The sequence below is a fragment of the Lissotriton helveticus genome, chromosome 6 (assembly GCF_964261635.1).
Source record: "Lissotriton helveticus chromosome 6, aLisHel1.1, whole genome shotgun sequence".
NCBI lineage: Eukaryota > Metazoa > Chordata > Amphibia > Caudata > Salamandridae > Lissotriton > Lissotriton helveticus.
This window is the reverse complement of record NC_136067.1, coordinates 1,070,945,025-1,070,972,699: the sequence shown is the minus strand read 5'-3', so window position 1 is coordinate 1,070,972,699 and position 27,675 is coordinate 1,070,945,025. Positions and strand designations below refer to the sequence as shown.

At 46.0% G+C, this 27,675-nt stretch overlaps 1 protein-coding gene across 1 annotated transcript in view; it reads left to right on the top strand.

Annotated features, from left to right (window-relative positions):
* LOC144762616 (chitin synthase chs-2-like) overlaps window positions 1-27,675 on the top strand; it is a 350,513-nt gene that overhangs the window by 271,758 nt on the left and 51,080 nt on the right. The window contains exons 14-16 of the mRNA XM_078647843.1: window positions 4,999-5,051; window positions 22,718-22,782; window positions 25,581-25,691. Of these exons, the coding sequence (XP_078503969.1) occupies window positions 4,999-5,051; window positions 22,718-22,782; window positions 25,581-25,691 (229 nt within the window). The remainder of the gene's footprint in view (window positions 1-4,998; window positions 5,052-22,717; window positions 22,783-25,580; window positions 25,692-27,675) is intronic.

Here is a 27,675-nt window from a genome sequence, read left to right as displayed (position 1 = left end):
CCAGGGAGGGATTGCTAAGCACGGTGTGCTCTAACATATAATTCCACGGAACATTGTCCAAGGACCACAGTGGGTTCTCCATTGCCTCCTACCCTCCCACTTTAGTCCCCCTGTGTTTGCTTAATGGCAGTGTAAGTTCTGGACTCCTGTAAAACCCTCAACATAGCATTCTCGGCAGAGCTTAATTTGTGCCGGTGTTTCCGGTGCTTAGCAACGGGACTTAATTACCAGGGCCGGGACTATTTGCTTTATCTCCCGTGTGTACTGGGCCCAGTAATTATTAATAATAAATGTACCTGTCCGTCCTGCCCTCCTTCGATTCGACTGTCTGTCTGGCATTGCCATGTATGTCTCTAGATAACGGCCCACCCAGGTGCAGGCATGATGACTGCATCAGTGATGTCAGTAGTGTACTCCTGTCTTTCACTAAGGAGCATGTATTCTGTTTGGATAATTACAGTTGATTGCGGGCTGGTGCTGAGTGAGCTTTGGGTGAGGCAGGCTGGGAAACTCAGGTCTCAGGAAACTCTTGTTTCAAAGTCAGAGTTAATTTAAAGTGTTTAGCTTGGTAGAATAGCATATCCAGCTCAAATGCTCTGAACAGAATCCTGCTGAAGCAGGCCATACATAATTCATTCTGCCTGTCTATTGCATGCTCGTGGCCTGGGCCTACCACCAAGTGCAGTCCATGTCAGACGGATGTTGTACTGCAGTCTGCAGCACTGTGTAAAAACGCTCGCACACCGCGATTGCTGTGCTGCGTCCGTGAGCCCGGCAGTGGCCGCATTACAGGGAGCAGGTGGGTAGCAGGCCATGACAGGACAGCCTGAACTTTAGATGCCCCTGCGACCTGCACAGAAGATTAGAGCGCAACAGTGATGTGACCTGATGTGACCAGCCAACATCACATCTCACCTCACTGAGCAGGTAAGGTATGTGAGCAAAGTCACTTGGCAAGGTGCACAAGATGAAAAATTAATTCAATCAGAGAAGCGCATCATGACTTTTTCGTTTTGCAGTGTTACCTTTTTCATAGGGAGAACGTTGATTGGTGTCCAAACACGATAGTTTGTGCTAGAAATTAAATTGCATTCGAGGAAAGTGAAGTGGTGTGGGCCTTAAGGGCTGTAGAATAGCAATCTTACCTTAACATTTGGGTAGAAAGTCTATGTTGAAGTATGTGTCAAGGAAATAATTTCCATATCAAGTCAGGAAAACTAATCTTATAAAAGATAAGAAATTACAGAAATTTCAAAGAGCATATCGTGATGCTCAATTCAATTACATTTTTATAAAGTTTGAAAAAGTTCTGTCGGAAAGTTTATAAAACAATTAGAACTTGGAACAATAACATACCATACATTCACTTCAATGAAGCAATGCTCTGGACACTACTACATTCCTCACAAAGCATCTAGATTTCTGGCAATGCTGTAGGAGACTGCACAGTATCTGGGCAGCCACCCCTATATTTATTTGTAGTCACATTTTTTTTAGCATCCTTCCTTACCACCACAGTAACACATTACAATTAGTCACCATTAGCACCAGCAGTGCTTAACTCAAAGCTTTTGGCCATCGATACCCTTATCCTCCTTTCACTTGTCTGAATGTAGATGTTGGTCAAGTCAACAACCAGTGCTTAAGTTGAGCTGGTGGTGGCAGATGGGACCCACAGGTACTCATTTTTGGAGACCATTATCATAGTTGACCCAGTACAAGACAGAGAAAGTAGGAGGATGAAAAAGATAGAAATACTGTGTGAAAGAGGGAAACAGTGGAAGAAAAATAACATGCAAAAGGTAGGTAAAGAGTGTATTGTGACAGGGAGTGTAGCGTGACAGGTGGAAAATGCATGATGTGGAATAAAGATACACGGTTTGGGAACTTGGCATTGTAGATATTCAGCTGCACCGGCCTGAGGGATTTTGAGCAAAGGTTTGAGCCCTGGCACTTATTCATTTACAAATTAAGCACTGATCCTTAGGATTGCCAGGGACAGGGTGAGTAGTCCTTCTGCTCAATAAGCCCTCCTCAGGAACTACTTCACCTTGCCCAGGGGAGGGAGTCCCCCCCAATGTATCCCACTTTTCTGGGCCTCCTTTTTCGGTCACATTTTTGAAGGTGAAGGCAGGGGCAGTTACTTCATTAGGGTTCTGGGCTGCACCCCTCAGAAATTTCTACATGTTCAGCTAAAGAAAAGTTAAATAGATTTATTCATCTAGAGATACTATTGTATCTCTGAACAAATCAATGTATTTAAGTCTGGGCAGTCTTTCCCAGGCTGCCTGCCCTGCCTCGAACTGAGGCAGGAGACAGAAGCCCGACAGTAAATCAACTTTCTGCAATGTGACATACAATGCAGGGCTTACCTTTCTAAAGCCCTTCATTGCTATTGAAGTCTATAGTGGTATCCACTGAAGGCCAGTGATGCTGTCAGCGTAAAGGTTTTGGGCGTCTGAGTCTGCATCCCTGCGAGAGGGCAGATGCCTGTCATTCACAGGCAGAGATCCTGCCCTTTCTTATTCATCACATGGTAGGACTGGATGCAAGCGTATGTTATTTGGCGCCTTGTCCTAAAAAATGGCAAGCGCTATAATGCAAATCTTGCGTTTTGTATCTTATGCTGCAACCCTGGGTCGCACTAACCTCCCACAGTGTGACACCCCAGGCACTGACTGTAGGTCACTGGCCCCTCTAGAAGTGGAGCTGCTGTATTTTAATATGTCTGTATAGTAAAAACAGTTGCATGCTGCACAACATTAAAACTCGCCCTATCCTCATGCCCTTAACAATAATTCCAAAAACATGGATTGATAAACAGACAATGAATGTTAAAAAAGTAATGCATGATCAGCTATTTACTTTCTCTTTTATTTCACAAGTTTTGGTTAATTTTGCATTCCCCAAGAGTTTTAGCTATTTCATCATGTTGTGTTTCCTTATTTTTGTGCACTTTAATATTCTTTAACAGAGTTTACATTTAGTCTCAATTTTAGCTTTCCTATTTACCTTAGCATCTTTTTCTAATGGTGGTTTGCACATGTTTTCCCCTAACACAAAATGTGCCCAAAAGCCCTTATTCCTGGTAGGCATTGTCACCCTGAAGTCTGCACAATTTGTTTCAGGGTCACGTATAATAGAATGCAATGCCCTTATTTGTTGTTTATGCTCTTAGGAGAGGACTCTTTCCCCACATAATAACTAAAGACATTGGGGCATATTATCAAGGGGGTTTATCTCCACTTTTTTGGCTTTAAAAGCCAAGAAAGCGGAGATAAAATTATATCCCTATTACCTAGCTGTCGCTAACACCAGTTAGCTACAGCTAGTAGGAGATAGCGAACATCTTGGGCCCCACTTTGCATGTCAGTGATATTTATCACTAATGACATGCAAAGTGGGCGTGCCAAGATGTTAGAGACTGGAAACAGTCGCTAACATCGCTATCTCCTATTACCAACTTTTGGAGATATTCGCGCTAAGGGCGACTATCTCCAAAAGCTAACACCTGCCCTGAGCAGTTCTTAGCCATGTTATCCAATGGGAGGTGGATAACATGGCTAAGAGCATTAGCTCGGTAATGCATGAATATCGCTGACTTTTCAGCGATATTAATGCATTGCGGCCGTTTTTTATCGCATTTGCGATAAACCTTGGTAATACCAAGGTTTATCTGCGATAAAAATCACCGCAGCTCAGCGGTAAATTTTTGTCTCTAACCAAGCAATAGCGATAATTATCGCTATTGCTTGGTAATATGCCCCATTGTTCTGCACCTCTGGCACAGTATGATGAGGATGGTGTTTTATTATTTAAACAGCATCCAAGCTTCATTCGGTGAGAAGCACTTCACACCGAAGTAATCATGGAAAATGCTGTGAGCGGTGTCTGAAATGCAGCTCTGTTGGCCTGATCTTCATCCTGAGAAGGAAGATAGTTGTGCAAAAAAACATGTGTAGGCCTGCACACTTAGAGATAGTACGTACGTCAATGCACTAAGGCCGGCTTCCTGACACATTATATCAAGGTATGGGGTTAGATCATTCCAACAGGTCTGGCAGAAGGATACTCCTGATATGCTCTCTCTAGTGTAGATATAGTAGTGATAGATAGGAGTACAGTTAAGAACAATTAAAATGGTTGAATTGTTTGTGTTTTTCACCATTATATTTCAAAAGGTCACATTCATTTATTTTTGTTTTCCTGAAGCAAGTGAAGAGTAAGAGATTTGCCCAGAATGACAGATGTGGAGCCGTCTATGAGATGTGAACCCGGCTCCCCAGTTAATAAGTCGACTGCTCTGGCCGTAATGCCTCATCCAAATATTCATATGGTAGATGATAACTTAGGGCCATATTATCAATACTGGATGATAAAATTATCGCCGCGTTATTGGCAGGAAACTGCCGCTAAAGTGGCGATAAAGGGCTTGATAATATGCTCTATAGAATTCCAATAGAAACCCAGGTTAGACATCTAACCTGGGCTTCTATGGGAATTCTCCAGGGCATATTATCAAGCCCCTTATCGCCACTTTAGCGGCAGTTTCCTGCCGAAAAAGCGGCGATAATTTTAACGTCGCTCTTGAAATTATGCCCCTTAATCCCTAAGGGCTATGTCACCATTAACTCCTCAAAATGACATACATTATTTAGCATGGACAATAACACATTACACCATGTATAATATCAACTCTAGCTTTGAAAGTCTTTGTTCACCCTCAGTCCCTCTTCACCGTGTGGCTCAGTTGCTTTTCCCACCAACTGCGATCTTACTGAAATGAGGCCAGTAATCAGATCCGACGCATTTTGAAAATATTGATATTAATAAAGTACAGCTCTTTCACCAAGTTCTCTCTTTCAGCAGTCAACTAGACCATGATGTTGTCGTGTGGAATTCAGAAAAGGTTTATCAAAATTCTATGTACAATTTAGTATCAGGATTTTTTTTTTAAAGGCTGAAATATACAAAAATCACATCTTTCTTTTCTTTCAGTCAAGAAACAGAGGCAGCTATCTTACAGGAAAATCCTATTCAATCAAAAGAAAGTAAGTGCCACTGGTGGAGTCCTTATTCAAAAGTGTGTATTAGAAAATTGTAATTCTTTAACCCCTTCGCTGCTAGGCCTTTTCCCCCTCCTGTGCTAAGGCTTTTTTTGGTGTTTTGGGGTAGTGCGCGCTTAGGCCCTTGTAACTTTTTGACCACATAAGGGATCCGCGCCAAATTTGCGTCCTTTTCTTCCAACATCATGGGGATTCTAAAGGCGCCCAGGGTTTGTGGATTCCCTTGGAGGGGTCCCAGAAATTAACCAAAATATAGTGTTTTTTTTGTTTTTTTCAGAAAAATGGGAAAAACGGGCTGCAAATGAAAGCCTCTGGCTTTTTCCCTGAATATGGTATCAAAAAAGGGTTTGTGGGGCTGAATTCTCCATTTTCTCAGCTTTTAGGGAATGACAGTGTTTTGTCAGAGAACCGAAATTTTTCACTCAGTTTTGGCATTTTTCTGGGACATAGCCTATTTTTGCTATTTTTAGAGCTTTCCACCTCCTTCCAGTTAATGGTAGAAATGAGTTTGAAAGCAATAATGGATCCTGGAAAGCTTTACATTTCCGAAAAATAGACAAAATTCTGAATTCAGAAAGGGGTCATTTGTCTAAATCCATGAAGGGTTCGTTATAGAAACTAACAGTTAGATATTGGAATATTTGAAAATTTGTTGAAAACAACGGCCTTTTGTCTCAACGTTTTCACCTATAACTTTCTCTAATTTTGACAGCTCTTGGAAAGCAATATACCGTTACATCCGTTAGACCTTCCTGGTTGTGGGGATATATGGGACTTGTAGTTTCACCAAGAACCCGACGAACCCAGATCCAAAAACTGAGCAGCAACTTGCAATGGTATTTTTTCATTTACTGGGTATAGTGCACTTTGTCTTGGAAAATGTACACATGGAATAATCTGCATGAAAGACACCTATGTATGTATGAATTGGGTACAAATTATAGAGTTCAGAAACAGTATATAATTGCACATTTTCAAAGTTGGGAATACTCATACTAGCATGAGAATTATTGGTCATTTTTCATAAAGTTTTTTTTTCTACACAATATCTTTCATTCAAAGGGAGAAATGCAAGAAATCTCAATTGGTAATAACAGTTGATTTACAAATCTGAATTACCCCAAGTGTCCCGATAAAAACGGTACCTCACTTGTGTGGGTCGGCCTTGTGCCTGCGACAGGAAACGGCGCAAAATGCAACGTGGTCACACCTAAATTTTGCAGTTACAAATTGACCCTTTTTTGGCAAAGTGCCTACCTGTAGTTTTTGCACCCTAGTTCTTCCGGCACCTAGGGAAACCTAGCAAACCTATACATTTTTGAAAAGTAGACACCCAGGGGAATTCAGGATGGGATGACTCGACTGCCTACCACCAGGTTTTGTTACCCAGAATCCCTTGCAAAGCTCAGATTTTGAAAAAAAAAACACATTTTCCTCACATTTCTGTGGTGGAAAGTTCTGGAATCTGCGTGGATCAACAAATTTCCACCCACCCAGCGTGCCCCCAGGTCTCCCGAAAAAAATGGTACCTCACTTGTGTGGGTCGGCCTTGTGCCTACCACGGGAAACGGCACAAAATGCAACGTGGTCGCTCCTCAATTTCCCAGTGAAATCTTAAGCTCTTTGGACAAAGAGACTACCTTTTGTTTTTGAGCCGTAGCTCAACCAGCACCTAGGGAAACCTAGCAAACCTATACATTTTTGAAAACTAGACACCCAGGGCAATTCAGGATGGGGTGACTCGTCTGCCTACCCCCAGGTTTTGTTACCCAGAATCCCTTGCAAACATAAATATTTGACCAAAAAAACACATTTTCCTCACATTTCTGTGGTGGAAAGTTCTGGAATCTGCGTGGATCAACAAATTTGCACCCACCCAGCGTGCCCCTAGGTCTCCCGAAAAAAATGGTACCTCACTTGCGTGGGTAGGCATAGTGGCTGCGACATGAAACTGCGCAAAACGCAGCATGGTCGCATCTCAATTTCCCAGTGAAATTTAGCACGATTCGGACAAAAAGACTACCTTTTGTTTTTGCGCCGTAGCTCTGCCAGCACCTAGGGAAACCTAGCAACCCTATACATTTTTGAAAACTAGACAACCAGGGCAATTCAGGATGGGGTGACTCGTCTGCCTACCCCCAGGTTTTGTTACCCAGAATCCCTTTCAAACAAAAAAATTTGACCAAAAAAACACATTTTCCTCACATTTCTGTGGGGGAAAGTTCTGGAATCTGCGTGGATCAACAAATTTCTACCCACCCAGCGTGCCCCCAGGTCTCCCGAAAAAAATGGTACCCCACTTGCGTGGGTAGGCATAGTGGCTGCGACATGAAACAGCGCAAAACGCAGCATGGTCGCACCTCAATTTCCCAGTGAAATTTAGCACGATTCAGACAAAAAGACTACCTTTTGTTTTTGCGCCGTAGCTCTGCCAGCACCTAGGGAAACCTAGCAAACCTATACATTTCTGAAAACTAGACACCCAGGGCAATTCAGGATGGGGTGACTCGTCTGCCTACCCCCAGGTTTTGTTACCCAGAATCCCTTTCAAACAAAACAATTTAACCAAAAAAACACATTTTCCTCACATTTCTGTGGTGGAAAGTTCTTGAATCTGCGTGGATCAACAAATTTCCATCCACCCAGTGTGCCCCCAGGTCTCCCGAAAAAAATGGTACCTCACTTGCGTGGGTAGGCATAGTGGCTGCGACATGAAACAGCGCAAAACGCAGCATGGTCGCACCTCAATTTCCCAGTGAAATTTTGCACGATTCGGACAAAAAGACTACCTTTTGTTTTTGCGCCGTAGCTCTGCCAGCACCTAGGGAAACCTAGCAAACCTATACATTTCTGAAAACTAGACACCCAGGGCAATTCAGGATGGGGTGACTCGTCTGCCTACCCCCAGGTTTTGTTACCCAGAATCCCTTTCAAACAAAAAAATGTGACCAAAAAAACACATTTTCCTCACATTTCTGTGGGGGAAAGTTCTGGAATCTGCGTGGATCAACAAATTTCCATCCACCCAGTGTGCCCCCAGGTCTCCCGAAAAAAATGGTACCTCACTTGCGTGGGTAGGCATAGTGGCTGCGACATGAAACAGCGCAAAACGCAGCATGGTCGCACCTCAATTTCCCAGTGAAATTTTGCACGATTCGGACAAAAAGACTACCTTTTGTTTTTGCGCCGTAGCTCTGCCAGCACCTAGGGAAACCTAGCAAACCTATACATTTCTGAAAACTAGACACCCAGGGCAATTCAGGATGGGGTGACTCGTCTGCCTACCCCCAGGTTTTGTTACCCAGAATCCCTTTCAAACAAAAACATTTGACCAAAAAAACACATTTTCCTCACATTTCTGTGGTGGAAAGTTCTGGAATCTGCGTGGATCATCAAATTTCCATGCACCCAGTGTGCCCCCAGGTCTCCCGAAAAAAATGGTACCTCACTTGCGTGGGTAGGCATAGTGGCTGCGACATGAAACAGCGCAAAACGCAGCATGGTCGCACCTCAATTTCCCAGTGAAATTTAGCACGATTCAGACAAAAAGACTACCTTTTGTTTTTGCGCCGTAGCTCTGCCAGCACCTAGGGAAACCTAGCAAACCTATACATTTCTGAAAACTAGACACCCAGGGCAATTCAGGATGGGGTGACTCGTCTGCCTACCCCCAGGTTTTGTTACCCAGAATCCCTTACAAACATAAAAATGTGACCAAAAAAACACATTTTCCTCACATTTCTGTGGTGGAAAGTTCTGGAATCTGCGTGGATCAACAAATTTCCACCCACCCAGCGTGCCCCCAGGTCTCCCCAAAAAAATGGTACCTCACTTGCGTGGGTAGGCATAGTGGCTGCGACATGAAACAGCGCAAAACGCAGCATGGTCGCACCTCAATTTCCCAGTGAAATTTTGCACTATTCGGACAAAAAGACTACCTTTTGTTTTTGCGCCGTAGCTCTGCCAGCACCTAAGGAAACCTAGCAAACCTATACATTTTTGAAAACTAGACACCCAGGGCAATTCAGGATGGGGTGACTCGTCTGCCTACCCCCAGGTTTTGTTACCCAGAATCCCTTGAAAACATAAATATTTGACCAAAAAAACACATTTTCCTCACATTTCTGTGGTGGAAAGTTCTGGAATCTGCGTGGATCAACAAATTTCCACCCACCCAGCGTGCCCCCAGGTCTCCCGAAAAAAATGGTACCTCACTTGCGTGGGTAGGCATAGTGGCTGCGACATGAAACAGCGCAAAACGCAGCATGGTCGCACCTCAATTTCCCAGTGAAATTTAGCACGATTCGGACAAAAAGACTACCTTTTGTTTTTGCGCCGTAGCTCTGCCAGCACCTAGGGAAAACTAGCAAACCTATACATTTCTGAAAACTAGACACCCAGGGCAATTCAGGATGGGGTGACTCGTCTGCCTACCCCCAGGTTTTGTTACCCAGAATCCCTTACAAACATAAAAATGTGACCAAAAAAACACATTTTCCTCACATTTCTGTGGTGGAAAGTTCTGGAATCTGCGTGGATCAACAAATTTCCACCCACCCAGCGTGCCCCCAGGTCTCCCGAAAAAAATGGTACCTCACTTGCGTGGGTAGGCATAGTGGCTGCGACATGAAACAGCGCAAAACGCAGCATGGTCGCACCTCAATTTCCCAGTGAAATTTTGCACGATTCGGACAAAAAGACTACCTTTTGTTTTTGCGCCGTAGCTCTGCCAGCACCTAAGGAAACCTAGCAAACCTATACATTTTTGAAAACTAGACACCCAGGGGAATTCAGGATGGGGTGACTCGTCTGCCTACCCCCAGGTTTTGTTACCCAGAATCCCTTGAAAACATAAATATTTGACCAAAAAAACACATTTTCCTCACATTTCTGTGGTGGAAAGTTCTGGAATCTGCGTGGATCAACAAATTTCCACTCACCCAGCGTGCCCCCAGGTCTCCCGAAAAAAACGGTACCTCACTTGCGTGGGTAGACATAGTGGCTGAAACAGGAAACGGTTCAAATCGTACCGTGGTGAATTTACATTACCTTATTGCAAAACTACCTTGATTTTGGGGGGGGGGATCTGAATTTGTGGCCCGGGGCTCGGTGGTATTCTTTGCAAAGTAGCAAACCTAAACAGTTCTGAAAACTAGACACCCGGGGGAGTCCAGGGAGGTATGGCATGCATGGGTCCCCCAATGTTTTCCTACCCAGAACTCTCTGCAAACCTTAAAATTAGGTAAAAATTGCACTTTTCCAAACTTTTTGGCGTGGGATCGCCGTGCCGGCAAAAAAGTCGTACCACCCTGCGTTCCCCTTGTTCTCCCGAGTAAAAGGATACCTCACTTGTGTGGGTGCCCCAAAGTAGAACACCCCAAAAATGAATTTTGAAAAAGGTAGTTTTTACTCATATTTACGTTTTACAAATTAAGCACCCCAGCCTAAGTCACTTGCCTTTGGCCCACCCACACAAGTGAGGTATCATTTTACTCGGGAGAACAAGGGAAACGCTGGGTGGTAGGACATTTGTTCCGGCAGCGAGATCCCACCCAAAAAAGTATGGAAAAGTTGGTTTTTGGACCAAAATTTCAGGTTTGCAGGGGTTTCTGGGTAGGAAAACATTGGGGGACCCACGCATGCCATACCACCCTGGACTCCCCCGGGTGTCTAGTTCTCAGAACTGTTTGGGTTTGGTAGTTTCCAAAGATGCCTGCCAAGCCCCGGGCCAAAAGCTCAGGTGACCCCCTCAAAAAATAAGATTATTTGGCTAAAGGTAATGTTTTCGTCTCCACAGTATGAATTGGGCCTTTTCCTAAAGCAGCCGCTATGCCTACCCACGCAAGTGAGGTACCATTTTTATCGGGAGACCTTGGGGAACGCTGGGTGGGAGGTAATTTGTGTGAGCCCAGTGATGCCACGCTTTCCCACACTAAAACGTGTGAAAAAAAAAGATTTTTTCCAAGCAAAAAATGAGGTTTGCAAGGGATTCTGGGTAAAGGAACGTTGGAGGATCCACGCAAGCCATACCTCCTTGGAAGCCCCCGGGTGTCTACTTTTCAGAAATGTGTGGGTTTGGTAGGTTTCCCTAGATGGCTGTCTCGCACGGGGCCAAAAACCCGGGTAACCCCTCTTGCAAAAGCTGGTGGACATGAATTCTCCAGCTTTTGCAAGAGGGGTTACCTGGGTTTCTGGCCCCGTGCGAGACAGCCATCTAGGGAAACCTACCAAACCCACACATTTCTGAAAAGTAGACACCCGGGGGAGTCCAGGGAGGTATGGCATGCGTGGGTCCCCCAATGTTTTCCTACCCAGAACTCCTTGAAAACATAAAAATGTGACCAAAAAAACACATTTTCCTCACATTTCTGTGGTGGAAAGTTCTGGAATCTGCGTGGATCAACAAATTTCCACCCACCCAGCGTGCCCCCAGGTCTCCCGAAAAAAACGGTACCTCACTTGCGTGGGTAGACATAGTGGCTGCAACAGGAAACGGTTCAAATCGTACGGTGGTTAATTTACATTACCTTATTGCAAAACTACCTTGATTTTGGGGGGGGGGATCTGAATTTGTGGCCCGGGGCTCGGTGGTATTCTTTGCAAAGTAGCAAACCCAAACAGTTCTGAAAACTAGACACCCGGGGGAGTCCAGGGAGGTATGGCATGCATGGGTCCCCCAATGTTTTCGTACCCAGAACTCTCTGCAAACCTTAAAATTAGGTAAAAATTGCACTTTTCCAAACTTTTTGGCGTGGGATCGCCGTGCCGGCAAAAAAGTCGTACCACCCTGCGTTCCCCTTGTTCTCCCGAGTAAAAGGATACCTCACTTGTGTGGGTGCCCCAAAGTAGAACACCCCAAAAATGAATTTTGAAAAAGGTAGTTTTTACTCATATTTACGTTTTACAAATTAAGCACCCCAGCCTAAGTCACTTGCCTTTGGCCCACCCACACAAGTGAGGTATCATTTTACTCGGGAGAACAAGGGAAACGCTGGGTGGTAGGACATTTGTTCCGGCAGCGAGATCCCACCCAAAAAAGTATGGAAAAGTTGGTTTTTGGACCAAAATTTCAGGTTTGCAGGGGTTTCTGGGTAGGAAAACATTGGGGGACCCACGCATGCCATACCACCCTGGACTCCCCCGGGTGTCTAGTTCTCAGAACTGTTTGGGTTTGGTAGTTTCCAAAGATGCCTGCCAAGCCCCGGGCCAAAAGCTCAGGTGACCCCCTCAAAAAATAAGATTATTTGGCTAAAGGTAATGTTTTTGTCTCCACAGTATGAATTGGGCCTTTTCCTAAAGCAGCCGCTATGCCTACCCACGCAAGTGAGGTACCATTTTTATCGGGAGACCTTGGGGAACGCTGGGTGGGAGGTAATTTGTGTGAGCCCAGTGATGCCACGCTTTCCCACACTAAAACGTGTGAAAAAAAATGATTATTTCCAAGCAAAAAATGAGGTTTGCAAGGGATTCTGGGTAAAGGAACGTTGGAAGATCCACGCAAGCCATACCTCCTTGGAAGCCCCCGGGTGTCTACTTTTCAGAAATGTGTGGGTTTGGTAGGTTTCCCTAGATGGCTGTCTCGCACGGGGCCAAAAACCCGGGTAACCCCTCTTGCAAAAGCTGGTGAACATGAATTCTCCAGCTTTTGCAAGAGGGGTTACCTGGGTTTCTGGCCCCGTGCGAGACAGCCATCTAGGGAAACCTACCAAACCCACACATTTCTGAAAAGTAGACACCCGGGGGAGTCCAGGGAGGTATGGCATGCGTGGGTCCCCCAATGTTTTCCTACCCAGAACTCCTTGCAAACCTTAATTAGGTAAAAATAGCACTTTTACAAAAATTTTGCCGTGGGATCGCCGTGCCGGCAAAAATGTCCTACCACCCAGCGTTCCCCTTGTTCTCCCGAGTAAAAGGGTACCTCACCTTAACAGAGTTACTCAAAAGACAAACATTCAAGCACGGCTATCTATTCCTCAAAGACACACACATACAGGTTGGATTTGGCACGAGGGCGAGTGATGGTTCAGTATATAAAATTTTATTAACAAGATATTTCAAAAAAATGAAATGCTCTGTCAATAAATAAATGCATAAAAACCGAACTAGTGACTCGCAACTCGTGAGCTGTAAAGCCACGACAAGGCACCAACCGTTTTACAGGCCATTCACGCACCTTTCATACCTGATACAAACAAGACCACTGACACCATCTGGAATAAAAGCAACACATTACAACAATCACAATAAGGGACAAGGTACACCCTAATGCAGAAAGAGAAAAAAAACAATTATTACTGCACACCCATCTAATCCGCAAGCACACACACATACTGGTTGGATTTGGCACGAGGGTGAGTGATGATTCAGTACATACAATTGTATACGCAAGTAATTTCACAAAAATGAAATACACTGTGTATAATTGCAAGTATGATAAACTGAACCACTGACTCACAGCTCGTGAGCTGTAAAGCCACGTCAAGGCACCAACCTCTTTACAGGCCATTCATACACCTTTCGTACGTGTGACACATTCAAAACATTCACACCGCCAGCCGCGGACCCATCACATTTCAACACTCACACCAGCAAACAGCGCCATTCAAGGGCCCATCACTTTCACACGCCCACATTTCTGACACTGGAACTACACAAATTGATGGACTGCGTGGAGTGTCACTCAACAAGCAGTGTGTGCAGTGACCAACAGAAAGTAACTACTCACACACCGCCAGCCGAGCGCCAGTCCACCCACACCACCAGCCAAGCACCAGACCATGCACACCGCCAGCCAAACACTCAGCGCACACCACCAGCCAAGCGCCTCTCCACGCACACCGCCAGCCAAGCACCACTCCGTGCACAGACAGCTAAACACCGCTCCACGCACACCCTCCAGCCAAGTACCACTCCGCAAACACCACCAGCCAAGCGCCACTCCACACACACCGCCAGCCAAGCACCACTCCACACACACCGCCAGCCAAGCACCAGTCCACACACACCGCCAGCCAAGCACCACTCCACACACACCATCAGCCAAACACCACTCCATGCACAGACAGCCAAGTACCACTCCACGAACACCACCAGCCAAGCGCCACTCCACACACACCGCCAGCAAAGCACCACTCCGTGCACAGACAGCCAAGCACCACTCCACACACACCGCCAGCCAAGCACCACTCCACACACACCGCCAGCCAAGCACCACTCCACACAAACCGCCAGCCAAGCGCAACTCCACACACACCGCCAGCCAAGCACCAGCCGGCACACACCACAAACACATTTAGAATTCTTTTTTTGAAAATGACACTAAACAAATGGAAATACCTACAAATCAGGTAACACAAATTCTTAAAATAAAAACTTTGCACTAATGCCAATCCTTGAAACAAACTAAAAATGTTTTACAGAATGCAGACCAAGCAATTCACTTTACAGCTCAATCAAACTCCCAATAGTTCTTTTGCGTGTGGTACGATTTAAAACAAGCTGACATACACAATGCAGGCTTAGAAGGACAGTCAGGACAGTATATACGAGACTCCTTCCGCACGCCTCTTCGCCAACAGACTCTGCATCTTCTAGTCGGAAAGTCTCTAGCAGTAGTGGAAGGAATAGATTCAGGAAAGTGGCGATCTTGCAATCTAGCCACTTCCTCCACCACTCCAAATCTAGGAACACTTGCCTGCTGCACAAGTACAAGGCTGCCTATTATAGACTCCTGAAACTTAAGAAAAGTCATCTTCGTCCCAGAACAAGACTTCTGGTACACAACGAAAGCATTAAATGATGCCAAGTGGAACAGATGGATAGCCAACTTCTTGTACCAAACGTAAGCCTTTCGAAGAGCAGCATAAGGTTCCAACCTCTGATCTACTCTGTCAACACCACCCATGAACTTATTGTAAGCTAGAATGCACACAGGTTTGCGCACTTCAGCACCCTGACCCCAAACAGGCACAGGTACAGTACTTTCATCGTGGATAGTAGTCAGCATGTACACATCTCTCTTGTCTGAATACTTCACAGCTAAAAGCTCCCCACATCGCAATGCCGTAGACTGTCCCCGCACAAGCCTTTTGCAAACAAGTTCCTTTGGGAAACCTTTACGGTTACTGCGCATTGTGCCACAAGCAACAGTGCCCACTTTGGCCAACTCCTTGAACAACTGCACACCAGTGTAGAAGTTATCTACATATAAATGATGGCCTTTGTTAAATAATCCTCTACCTAGTTCCCACACAATTTTCTCAGTTACTCCAAAAGTAGAAGGACAACCGGGAGGGTTAATGCGGGACTCCTTACCAGTGTACACCCTGAAATTGTAGACATATCCAGTCTCACTGTCACACAGCATATACAGTTTGATTCCATAGCGTGACCTCTTACTAGGAATGTATTGCCTAAAAACCAAGCGGCCCTTGAACAACACCAAAGACTCATCCACTGCAATTTCTTTACCAGGGACAAAAATCTCAGAAAAACGATCAACAAAGTGATCAAGGACAGGCCGAATTTTAAACAAACGGTCACAATCAGGGTGATCGCGTGACAACGCTAAACTATTATCAGCAAAATGCATCATCCGAAGAAGAAGCGTATACCGATCACGACTTATGACTGCTGGAAATACAGCTGTTACCATCAAGGGACTAGTGGACCAATATGAAGTAATTGATGACTTCCTTATCAAGCCCATCAAAAAAGTTAATCCCAGAAACTTCTTCATCTCTTCAACATTGGTGGGAGTCCACCGGATTGCTCTACAATAGGGCTTAAGGCTGGCACTGTTGGCCCTCAAATATTGTTCTGCATATAAATTGGTTTGCTCAACAATCTTTTGCAAAAACACATCGTCAAAAAACAACTGAAAAAAATTAATTGGCAGAAAATTCTCTGTATTCACTCTACACCCAGGAACACCAGTGAACTCTGGCAATGCCGGCTGCACCAAGCCAGGGGGAACCCAGAGGCCATCCCTATCAACGGGGGGAGCAGCCACCCCAGCCTGCAGCACCGAAACATCTTGCTGCTGTTCTCCAACGGGAAGCCTAACAGCCACAGATACTTCTGGCTGCACAACACCAACAGAAGACGTAGCATCCCCAGAGGGCTCTTCCTGCACTACACCAACGGGAAGCCCAGCAGCCTGAGATGCTTCTTGCTGCACTACACCACCGGGAAACCCAGCAGGCCCAGATGCCTCTTGCCGCTCTACACCAATGGGAAGCCTAACAGCCCCAGATGCCTCTTGCTGCACTACACGAGCAGGAAGACGAAAAGCACCAGATGCCCCTTTGCGCACCACAGCAATGTGAAGCCTTTTGGGTGCAGGCTCCAGCCCACATGCCTCTTGCCGACGTAAAAAGAAAGGAAACCTTGCGGCCCTAGGCAGCAGCACAGGTGCCTCTTGGCCCACTACCGGCAACACAATGTCCTCCTGTACCATAGGCCCTTCATCAGCACTAGAAGAAGAGTCATCATCCGATGATGATGATTCCATGCGAAGAGAAAACTCACTGCCTGAATCTTCTGCCACTTCCTGGGAGTCCGAATCGGACTCAGACTCTGAACCATGGTCCGAGGAAGACTCAAAAAGCAAACCAAGAACCTGCTGAGCAGTAATCCTGCGACTAGCCATTATCCTTACAAAGCAAGAAGACTGCACACACAAGTGAACAACAACCTACACTGTGCAAAGTAAGAAGTAAACAAGGTAAGGCTTTCACTAAAAGATAAATACAATCCAAAACAATTTCACTCTTACAAAATATAGCTACACTCACCAGCACCTACTCTGTTGAGACACAGCGAAAAGAAATGAAATCCCACTAGAAAGAAAAAAAGAAATGACATTAGAAAACAAAGTGCACATCAAACACTAATCCTGAAAAAAAAAACACAGAGCCACACAAACTGCTAGAGGTACAACCTTTTTCAAAAAGACAAACATCAAGGAGAAGTAGTACAAAATACATTCACTTACCAAGCACAAGCAACTACACAAGCTGCAAACAGACACGCAACCTACAACAATCCAAACAGCAAAAGCCTGGAACAAGACAAAAATAGAGAAGAAAAAAAAATTACTACCACATTTCACAAACAATATAACAATTAAAAAAACAACACACAAATTTGCCCCCCAAATTAAAATTCGGCCAGATGGGCCATCAATTAGGGCTTAGACCAAATGAGATTAGATGAGTTTTAACATCAAGACACTGGATAATTTTTTGAATTTTTGTAAAGTGCCTGACCACTTTGGTGCCAGTCAGTCTTTTGCTACTACCAGTACCCATATCACACAGGGGCAGTAAGGACATTCATACACCTTTTGTACGTGTGACACATACAAAACATTCACACCGCCAGCCGCCCATCACTTTCACACGCCCACATATCTGACATAGCAACTACAGAAAATGATGGACTGCGTAGAGTGTCACTCAACTAGCAGTGTGTGTAGTGACCAACAGAAAGTAACTACTCACACACCGCCAGCAGAGTTCCAGTCCACCCACACCACCATCCAAGCACCAGACCATGCACACCGCCAGCCAAACCCCACTCAGCGCACACCGACAGCCAAGTACCACTCCACGCACACCATCCAGCCAAGTACCACTCCCCACACACCGCCAGCCAAACACCACTCCCCACACACCGCCAGCCAAACACCACTCCACACACACCGCCAGCCAAGCAGCACTCCGTGCACAGACAGCAAAGTAGCACTCCAGCACACCACCAGCCAAGCGCCACTCCACACACACCGCCAGCCAAGCAGCACTCCGTGCACAGACAGCAAAGTAGCACTCCACGCACACCACCAGCCAAGCGCCACTCCACACACACCGCCAGCCAAGCAGCACTCCGTGCACAGACAGCAAAGTAGCACTCCACGCACGCCACCAGCCAAGCGCCACTCAACACACACCTCCAGCCAAGCAGCACTCCACGCACACCACCAGCCAAGCGCCACTCAACACACACCTCCAGCCAAGCAGCACTCCGTGCACAGACAGCAAAGTAGCACTCCACGCACACCACCAGCCAAGCGCCACTCCACACACACCGCCAGCCAAGCAGCACTCCGTGCACAGACAGCAAAGTAGCACTCCACGCACACCACCAGCCAAGCGCCACTCCACACACACCGCCAGCCAAGCAGCACTCCACACACACCGCCAGCCAAGCAGCACTCCGTGCAGACAGCAAAGTAGCACTCCACGCACACCACCAGCCAAGCGCCACTCCACACACACCGCCAGCCAAGCAGCACTCCGTGCACAGACAGCAAAGTAGCACTCCACGCACACCACCAGCCAAGCGCCACTCCACACACACCGCCAGCCAAGCAGCACTCCGTGCACAGACAGCAAAGTAGCACTCCACGCACACCACCAGCCAAGCGCCACTCCACACACACCGCCAGCCAAGCAGCACTCCGTGCACAGACAGCAAAGTAGCACTCCACGCACACTAACAGCCAAGCGCCACTCCACACACACCGCCAGCCAAGCACCACTCCGTGCACAGACAGCAAAGTAGCACTCCACGCACACCACCTGCCAGGCGCCACTCCACAAGCACCACCAGCCAAGCACCACTCACCGCCAGCCAAGCACCATCCAGCCAAGCGCCACTCCACACACACCGCCAGCCAAGCAGCACTCCGTGCACAGACAGCAAAGTAGCACTCCACGCACACCACCAGCCAAGCGCCACTCCACACACACCGCCAGCCAAGCAGCACTCCGTGCACAGACAGCAAAGTAGCACTCCACGCACACCACCAGCCAAGCGCCACTCCACACACACCGCCAGCCAAGCAGCACTCCGTGCACAGACAGCAAAGTAGCACTCCACGCACACTAACAGCCAAGCGCCACTCCACACACACCGCCAGCAAAGCACCACTCCGTGCACAGACAGCAAAGTAGCACTCCACGCACACCACCTGCCAAGCGCCACTCCACAAGCACCACCAGCCAAGCACCACTCACCGCCAGCCAAGCACCATCCAGCCAAGCGCCACTCCACACACACCGCCAGCCAAGCGCCACTCCACACACACCGCCAGCCAAGCAGCACTCCGTGCACAGACAGCAAAGTAGCACTCCACGCACACCACCAGCCAAGCGCCACTCCACACACACCGCCAGCCAAGCAGCACTCCGTGCACAGACAGCAAAGTAGCACTCCACGCACACCACCAGCCAAGCGCCACTCTACACACACCGCCAGCCAAGCAGCACTCCGTGCACAGACAGCAAAGTAGCACTCCACGCACAACACCAGCCAAGCGCCACTCCACACACACCACCAGCCAAGCAGCACTCCGTGCACAGACAGCAAAGTAGCACTCCACGCACACCACCAGCCAAGCGCCACTCCACACACACCACCAGCCAAGCAGCACTCCGTGCACAGACAGCAAAGTAGCACTCCACGCACACCACCAGCCAAGCGCCACTCCACACACACCGCCAGCCAAGCACCACTCCGTGCACAGACAGCCAAGTACCACTCTACACACACCACCAGCCAAGCGCCACTCCACACACACCGCCAGCCAAGCACCACTCTGTGCATAGATAGCCAAGTACCCCTCCACGCACACCGCCAGCCAAACACCACTCAGCGCACACCGACAGCCAAGTACCACTCCACACACACCGCCAGCCAAGCACCGCTCCACGCACACCATCCAGCCAAGTACCACTCCCCACACACACCACCAGCAAACATGCCCAAGGGGTCGCTTCCTAAAAACTTTGTGTTAGTGGGCATTTTCCGCCCCCCCTGGGGGCAAAACGGCAAAAAAAACAGGCCGATTTGCCCCCAGGGTGGACAGAAAAAAAAAACCACAATCATGTCCACCTGGAAGCGACCCTTACCCAAGGGGTCGCTTCCCAAAACAAACACATTGCCCCAACAAAAATCCCTGGTTCTAGTGGGTAATTTCTGCCCCCCCTGGGGGCAAAACGGCCGAAAAACGGGCCGATTTCCCCCCAGGGGGGGCAGAAAAACGAAAACATACTCAGACCCCACCTGGAAGCGACCCTTGCCCAAGGGGTCGCTTCCTAAAAACTAAAATTACATCCCTGGTGTCTAGTGGGCATTTTCTGTCCCCCCTGGGGGCAAAACGGCAAAAAAAAACGGGCCGATTTGCCCCCAGGGGGGACAGAAAAACGTAAACAAAATAAATGGCCGCCATCTTTGTACAAATCTATATCCCTGGTGCTAGTGGGGAATTTCTGCCCCCCCTGGGGGCAAAACGGCCGAAAAAACGGGCCGATTTCCCCCCAGGGGGGGCAGAAAAACGAAAACATATTGCCAGCCAGCCTGGAAGTGACCCTTGCCCAAGGGGTCACTTCCTAAAAACTAAAAGTATATCCCTGGTGTCTAGTGGGGGCATTTCCGCCGCACAATCGCGACGCTGTGCGCGATCGTGAGGCAGAAATGCCCTGCAAAGAGACATCAGGGGAAAGGAAAATCTCTTTCCTCTCCCCTGATGCCTCTTCGCTGCCCCAAACCCCCGCCGGAGTCCCAAAACCTACCTTCTTCTGAAGCGCGCAGGAAGCAAATGGCTTCCCGAGCGCTGGGAATCCCTGATGATGTCAGCGCGCGCTGTGCGCGCTGACGTCATCAGGGATTACCATGGGGGGGGGCGGGGGAGGCAGCGGAAGCTCTTCCACTGCCGCCCCCAGCAAAACAATGACGATCTGAGAGCCTCGGGGGGAGCGCCAGCGCTTCCCCCGAGGGTGGGGCTGATGACGAGCTGGCCTTGTCATCCGCGCAGGACAGGTAAGCGCGATGACGAGCCCAGCTCGTCATTAGCCCCGAAGGGGTTAAGGAGCTAAACTACATCAGACGATGCAATTTCCTCGTGAAAAAAAAACTTAATGCAAGGCTTTTATGAACCTCTGCCCGTTCTGCTACACTGTAGCTATTAGTGAATGGGAGTCTGTTAGAGGTGTGCATGGGAACTTCCTAGGTGTCTGACTGTGGTGGGCAAAAAACAGTGAGGATGATAGGGTAACTTAGGGGCTTATTATAAATCACTCTCAAAATCCAGAGCAAAACATCAGGTTCTGCAAGAGCAAATGCGGAATAATGTGCTATTGCACCTCTACAGTACTTTTTCCTACATTTTTCCAGGAAAATTAACTGTGTACCTCCCCCTGCTTAGATGCGCCAATATGCCAACTAGGTCAGCACGTTTGGTATTTTAGAAATAGTTTAATCTATTAAGACAGTTGTGTCCATCTTGAAAAGCTTAATTGGTCTTGCTAAAGGCCAGAGAAACATTATAAAACACATCTGAGGCTCACATTTTAGAGCAGGAGTGTCCGACATAGGTCTGACGGGCCAGATCATTTTCAGAATAACCTGGAATAATGTAAATGATTTCCATTTAAAGTCATTGCATGTAAATGGATCTTTGATGGATATTCTTAAAATTCTGGATTGCTTCACTTGTCTTGGGATTATGTTTTACACCCCTGATTGAAATCTCCGAAATGCTTTGTTCTGCAGCTTCAGCAGGATAGCCAACGTGGATATTCTGCTCCAATGTCCTACAAGCAGAAACAGTCCATCCATTAGGGCTTAGGGGCCGCATCCCGTACCTTTTGGGCATGAAGAGTGCCTATAAGGCTAAGCATAGGTCAGCCTGACAGACACTCTTTTTTTTCAGGTCAGGCAGCCAGTAGCTAAACATGCCTAAATGCACAGTCTCCTGGCTGCTTGATCTAAACTTTGCTAGGCTGAGGATGTCACAGCTCCTGTGGGTGTGACCTTCTCGGCTCAGCAAAGCTTCTCGAGGCCCTCCCTCTTGTGACGAGGGGGAGCATCAGTGATAGCTTTGTACCTGGGTGCTTCAGTTTTAAGCCCTGAAGTGCCCAGGACTTTCAGGGCTGATTGTCTATCACTGACACCTACTGACAGAATTTAGTGGGGGTCAGCAGTTTATTTGACCCCAATCCACTCTGTGACAAGGTAGGCACTGCCACATTTCCTCCTTGGCTGAGGGGAGGCAGCAGTCCCAATCCTCCTGGCACCTCCAAAGCTTCCCTCGCCGAGAGCTGCAGCAGGTAAGTGTTGCGTTTTAATTGGCTGTTTGGTGCGTGCGCGTGTATGAATGTATCTGTATTTGTGAGTGAGTGTGTTGTGAATGGGTGTGTGTGTGCATGTCCGCATGTAAATGCATAGTTGTGCGTGTGCATATGTGTGTGTAACCCCCCTCTCCAATCTAAGCTGTACTTACGGGCCACCACTGCCCACAATATAAAATACAAAAATATTTTCAGCTTTCTTTTGCTTAAGCGGTATGGATACTATACGAAAACCTGCCAGTCACATAATGTTTTCTAACATTGCAATTCCTTCCATGGTGAACACATATAATTTAACCCCTTCTACGCTCATGACAAGGTCAGCTCGTCATGGGCGTAACCTGCGCTACGCGGATGAAGAGCTGACCTTGTCACGTAAGGGATTTTTAAAATCTCAGCGCGCAGCGGGAAAACCGCTAGCGCGCATGCGGTTAAAAAGTAGAAACAGAATAAAACACTTATAACAATTATTTTTTAGAATAGCCATATTTTTTATACTCTGTATTTTTTTTCCTGTAGGTTGGATTGAACAGCTCAATGAGAAGTCAAGATGCAGTGTATTTCAAGAAGAGAACCTTCCTGAAGTGAGTTAATTTGTTTACACTTCTTGAGAATTTGTAAATCTAAATGGGCAAAAAGGTAAGTATCCGAAACTCACCGGGACATGAGTACATATATATTGCCCTAGCATTGTTATTAAGCAGTTATCACTTTAATTCATTTATTTAAATTACATTTTATTCAAATAATTAGTATAAAAATGTAACTTTACAGATATTTTAGGTCTATGTAATTGAACGTCAAGAACCTAGGCAGGTGGCACAAAAAGCACAAAAATTGCACATACTATACTCTAATTTAATTTGGAAAGCAGGGGCATAACAAAGGCCCCTGCCGTGCAGTGGCGCCCCCAGGCTTACCCATACTGGAGGGGGCCCTTTCAGCCCCTACTGATTGGAGTATGAGAGCTCCTTCAACATATCTTGCAGGGGGGGCCTCACATTGTGTTACGTCACTGGTGGAAAGGCTAATGTGAGTAAATATTTTCCTGAGTTTCTTTTTTTAATTCCAAAGAAAGAAGGACAAATATGAATGCGAGCAGCTCACTCATTAGAAAAAGTAGAAAACGGTCCATGTAACAAGACACTGAGATGGAGCACAAGGGGACAAGTGAGAAAGCCACTACCAACCCCACGGAAGTAACTGGCTGGTTGACAGGGAATAAGTACGTCATAGACATAATTATGTGCAAGACACTTAGGCCCTCATTAATGAGTAGCCCAGAAAAAGGGCCGAATTTTCCTCACCCCTGGAGTTACTGATGGCAGGAAAAATCCAGGCCATAATGAGATGGACTCCGACCATCCACTAAGAAATGAGGGATAATGGGGAATTGGTGCTATCAGGTCGGATTTCCCTGGAAATTCTTTAATTTCCCCAGGTTTCTGCTGTTTTCAGCAGCTGGAATCTCTGAGAGAAAGTAAAAAAATACATATGATTCCGTTGAGGTTAGTAAAGTCAACATGCAGTTTGGTGGAGCTATTAAACATGTCCCCGTGTGTTACAGCTATTACATTTGCCCCCTCACAATGAGTGGGATGGTGAATTCCAAATACTTGTTTGTGCAGGGATGCAAATTCTGAGTTTCACTGTAAATTCCACACCCTCAGTTTTCCTTTATTGAACTTCAACTGGTCAAACCTGCTGAAATTTAGCAGGTGAAAAACATGATTTATGTGTCACTTGGTGCAGAAAATAATAAATTGTGCTTGTAATTTCTAATATTTTGAAGGACAACTCGGAACAGAGGCTGTTTACGATACACAGTAAATTATGTACCCCCTGCTTATAGTCTATACCAGATTTGCTACTTTCCACACCCTCTCCTGACACCGTCAGTAGCAGGACTTGTTTTCTGAAACAAGTCTGTTAGTCCATGAGGGAGATGAAACATGCCAGTCTACCGTGGAGTAACAAACTGGTTTAAAAAAAAAACTGATTCCGCCATAGTTGTAGCATCGCTTTGTTAGACATTTTCATTGTTAGAAAATCCTTTATGTCTGTGAGAAATGTTTGAATTCTCATCACCCCACATGAAAACTGTCACAGTGGGTTCATTTCTAACATCCCCATTACAAGTGTCCCACACAGGCAAAGAGATTACACAATGTATGTTAGGAGCGAACATATGCTCTTCCATGAAACTCTGCTATAGTGTACATGATAAATATGGTAAGAGTAGGTTGTGATGGGCACACTGTGTCTCCACTGATTATATAGTATTCATACTGGCTCTGCCATTGATAAGGTCATCTTCAGCATCAGCTTCACCCACCCGTAAACTAGGCTTGTGACATGAAAAATTCGGAAGATATGACCAATTTCCACACTAAAAAAAGGAATCTCAAGTGGGTAGATCAATCCCAGCCAGACATCGCGAACCGAACACATCATAGTATGAAACATGCAATTCCACCAATGAACACACACATGTACAATGATGAATAATACTCACTCCCATACATGTCAGTGTTTCCTTTCAGTAGAGGAAGGGGTTGTTTACTTTGCACCACAAACACATATAGGAATCCACTCCTGCTTCAAACAGCCCTTTTTAAACAAAACTAGACATCTTTACAGGGACTTTGGTGGTTGTATGTAAAAACAGGAATTAATCCTGTGGTCTATTTATGGGATGTTGCTCTCTTACTCCTTTGCAGGGTTGACATAAAATGTTGGATGCCAAGACTCACGGACAAAGACACTTAAATGCTAATAACAGTGAGGCCATGGCTCCTGATAGCTAGTTTATTCTCTAAAAACAGATATGTTGCCTCTTGTACAGTACTCAACCTACTGAATTATTACTCATATTGTGATGCCTCGGACATGCTTCCCTGTGACTATACACCCCTGTATCCTTCACTCCAATTGACCACCAGGATCCAGACCCACCTCAATTTGTCGAAGATGATGGGATCAGGGAACTCTTGCATGTACAACGCCTCAGGAGATGGTGCACTGGGTGAGGCTGCCATAGGGAAACATGTAATGTGAAGGTGACCCTAACCAAACAGGCTTTTTCTAAATTAAGATTGGAGCAAAATCCCTGAAATTTATGGCGAGCCATTGAATGTTCACAAGAGTGGGTCTATATAATAAATATTTGGGTGGAATGGAGCTAACAAAACTCTGTTGGCTGAATGGTTTGTTTCCTTGGAAGATGAGGAAAAATATTGATATAAATGTTGCTGCAGGAATGCCTACTGATGGAAGTGAATGTTGTCACTGTCATGTGCAATCAATTTACAAGCAGCATTTGTTTTATTACCTATATGAATTTAAATATATTCTTGATGTCTTGAAAATCAACACATTTAAGGATGCAAGGGAGTTTTGGGAGAGCTTGATGAGCCACTACCTGGAGCCCATTAAGGAAGACAAGGCAACACAGGAAAGAATTGAGAGTGACTTGAAATCATTGAGAAACAAGGTATGAACATACATTTGTCATCGAACTGTGAATTCTGGAAGATCTATGCATGTTGCAAACCGAGATAACAATTCTGCCCACATTTCAGTGGTTACATTTTGCATGCTTAAGAAATTGATGAGGAACATAATGAAACATTGTGAAATGAAGTGACCTTTTTCTGACATTGAACATATTACTATATATCCTAGTTCTCAGGGGGAAGATTTTCCCAATGATCCTCTAACATATAAAGTGTTCCTTCCATACATTGTCCTCGAGGGTTCATTGTACCAGTTTTAAAGAGAACATTAATTTTAAAAATGAATCAAATCCACTCAGGAAGGAGCACACTTCTAGGGTTCTGAAATGTGCAATACGACCTGAAAAGTAAGACATTAAGTTCAATAATACCTCTTGTACAGATTGTTCAATGTGGATCTTCTTTATATATCTTAGTAATACCACTGTACCTGTCTGAATATTGGTGAACCACCTAAAATGATATGCATTTTTGATGACTGTTCTGTTTTTTTATTTCACTATTACTCAATTATTTGTTCCCATCTCTAACGTATGCCAATAATAAGAGGCGTTTTTATCAGTTAGTAGTTGCTACACTAGAACGCTGGCACAGAAGTTGAGACGAGATTGTCTTATACATCTTTTTCAATCCACATACTTTATTCAACACTTTCTTTTCTCTGCCTATTGGATGTAATGCTTCTTGAAGAGAAAATGTGCTTTCAGTGACTCGAGGGAGGTGAAGCTGAATTTTACCTAAAAGATGTGTTCGGTTGTCCTTTGTGTGGTAGGCATAACATAACACTTGAGACGATGTAAAGAGTTTTTTTCCCCATTAAGTTTGGCGTCTTTTTAGGAATCTGCACAAAACGTTTCAGAAAAACTTCATCAACCTTAGATTTGTCTATGAAAGTTTTGTGCTGATCCATCAAGTAGAAACCAAAATAAATGGGGGTATTTAAAAAAGCTGATTTCCCATGCTAATTCCAATAGCATTATACCATCCTATCAAACTGGCTTCAGGTCACAGGCATCGACCATGGATAACGTACTGGCATTGGCCTACTTATCCATCCAGGCTACCCGGAAGAACCACCCTCCACTCTTATGTTGCTTGATAGATTACAGTACAGCCTTCGATAAAGTGGTTCACAGAAATTTATGGTGGAAGCTAGAAAACTGAGGCATTCCACCAAACCTACTGAAGGCAATAGGATCGCTCTATGAAGACACCTGGGTAAGAGTAAAAACTAGCGCCAGCACAGTGTCCCCGAAAATTAACACGGAGAACGGGCTGAAACAAAGTTGCGTGCTGGCTCCCATTCTTTTCAACCTGTACACAGCGGATCTGAGGGACGCCCTAAAAAGACCTAGCCTAGTAACACCAAGTCTAGGAAACACGAGGCTGCCGGAGCTTCAATACGCCGATGATACCGCCATAATAGATCACACAAAGGTGGGCCTACAAAGAGCCCTAACTGCTTTAAATCGCTTTAACAACATCCATAATCTGACAGAAAACCAAGGAAAGACCAAGGTTGTCATCTTTGGGACCTACCATCAGAAAAAGAAAGCACAATGGCATTTGGGCAACTTGCAAATCACGGAACGGGCTAAGGCGATTGCCCATTTGAAACATGAGAGAACCAAGGTTAATAGGGTCATACATCTACTCAAGCAACTAAACCATCACCTGATCAGCCCGACTGCCGGCCCAATACTGAAAGTGTTAAAAGTGAAACTGCTACCAGCAATCAGCTATGGCCACCAGGCCTTCCCCGGGCCACAGCATGCTTGCTTAAACTCAGCACAATCTAAAGCATATAAAACAGTGCTCCAAATTCCAAGGCTAAGGCTGGAGCTAGGAGTGGTGAGACCAGACTTGATGTGCCAGGGCAACATCATAAAACTCTGGGGCATATTATCAAGGGGGTTTATCTCCGCTTTTTTTGCTTTAAAAGCCAAGAAAGCGGAGATAAAA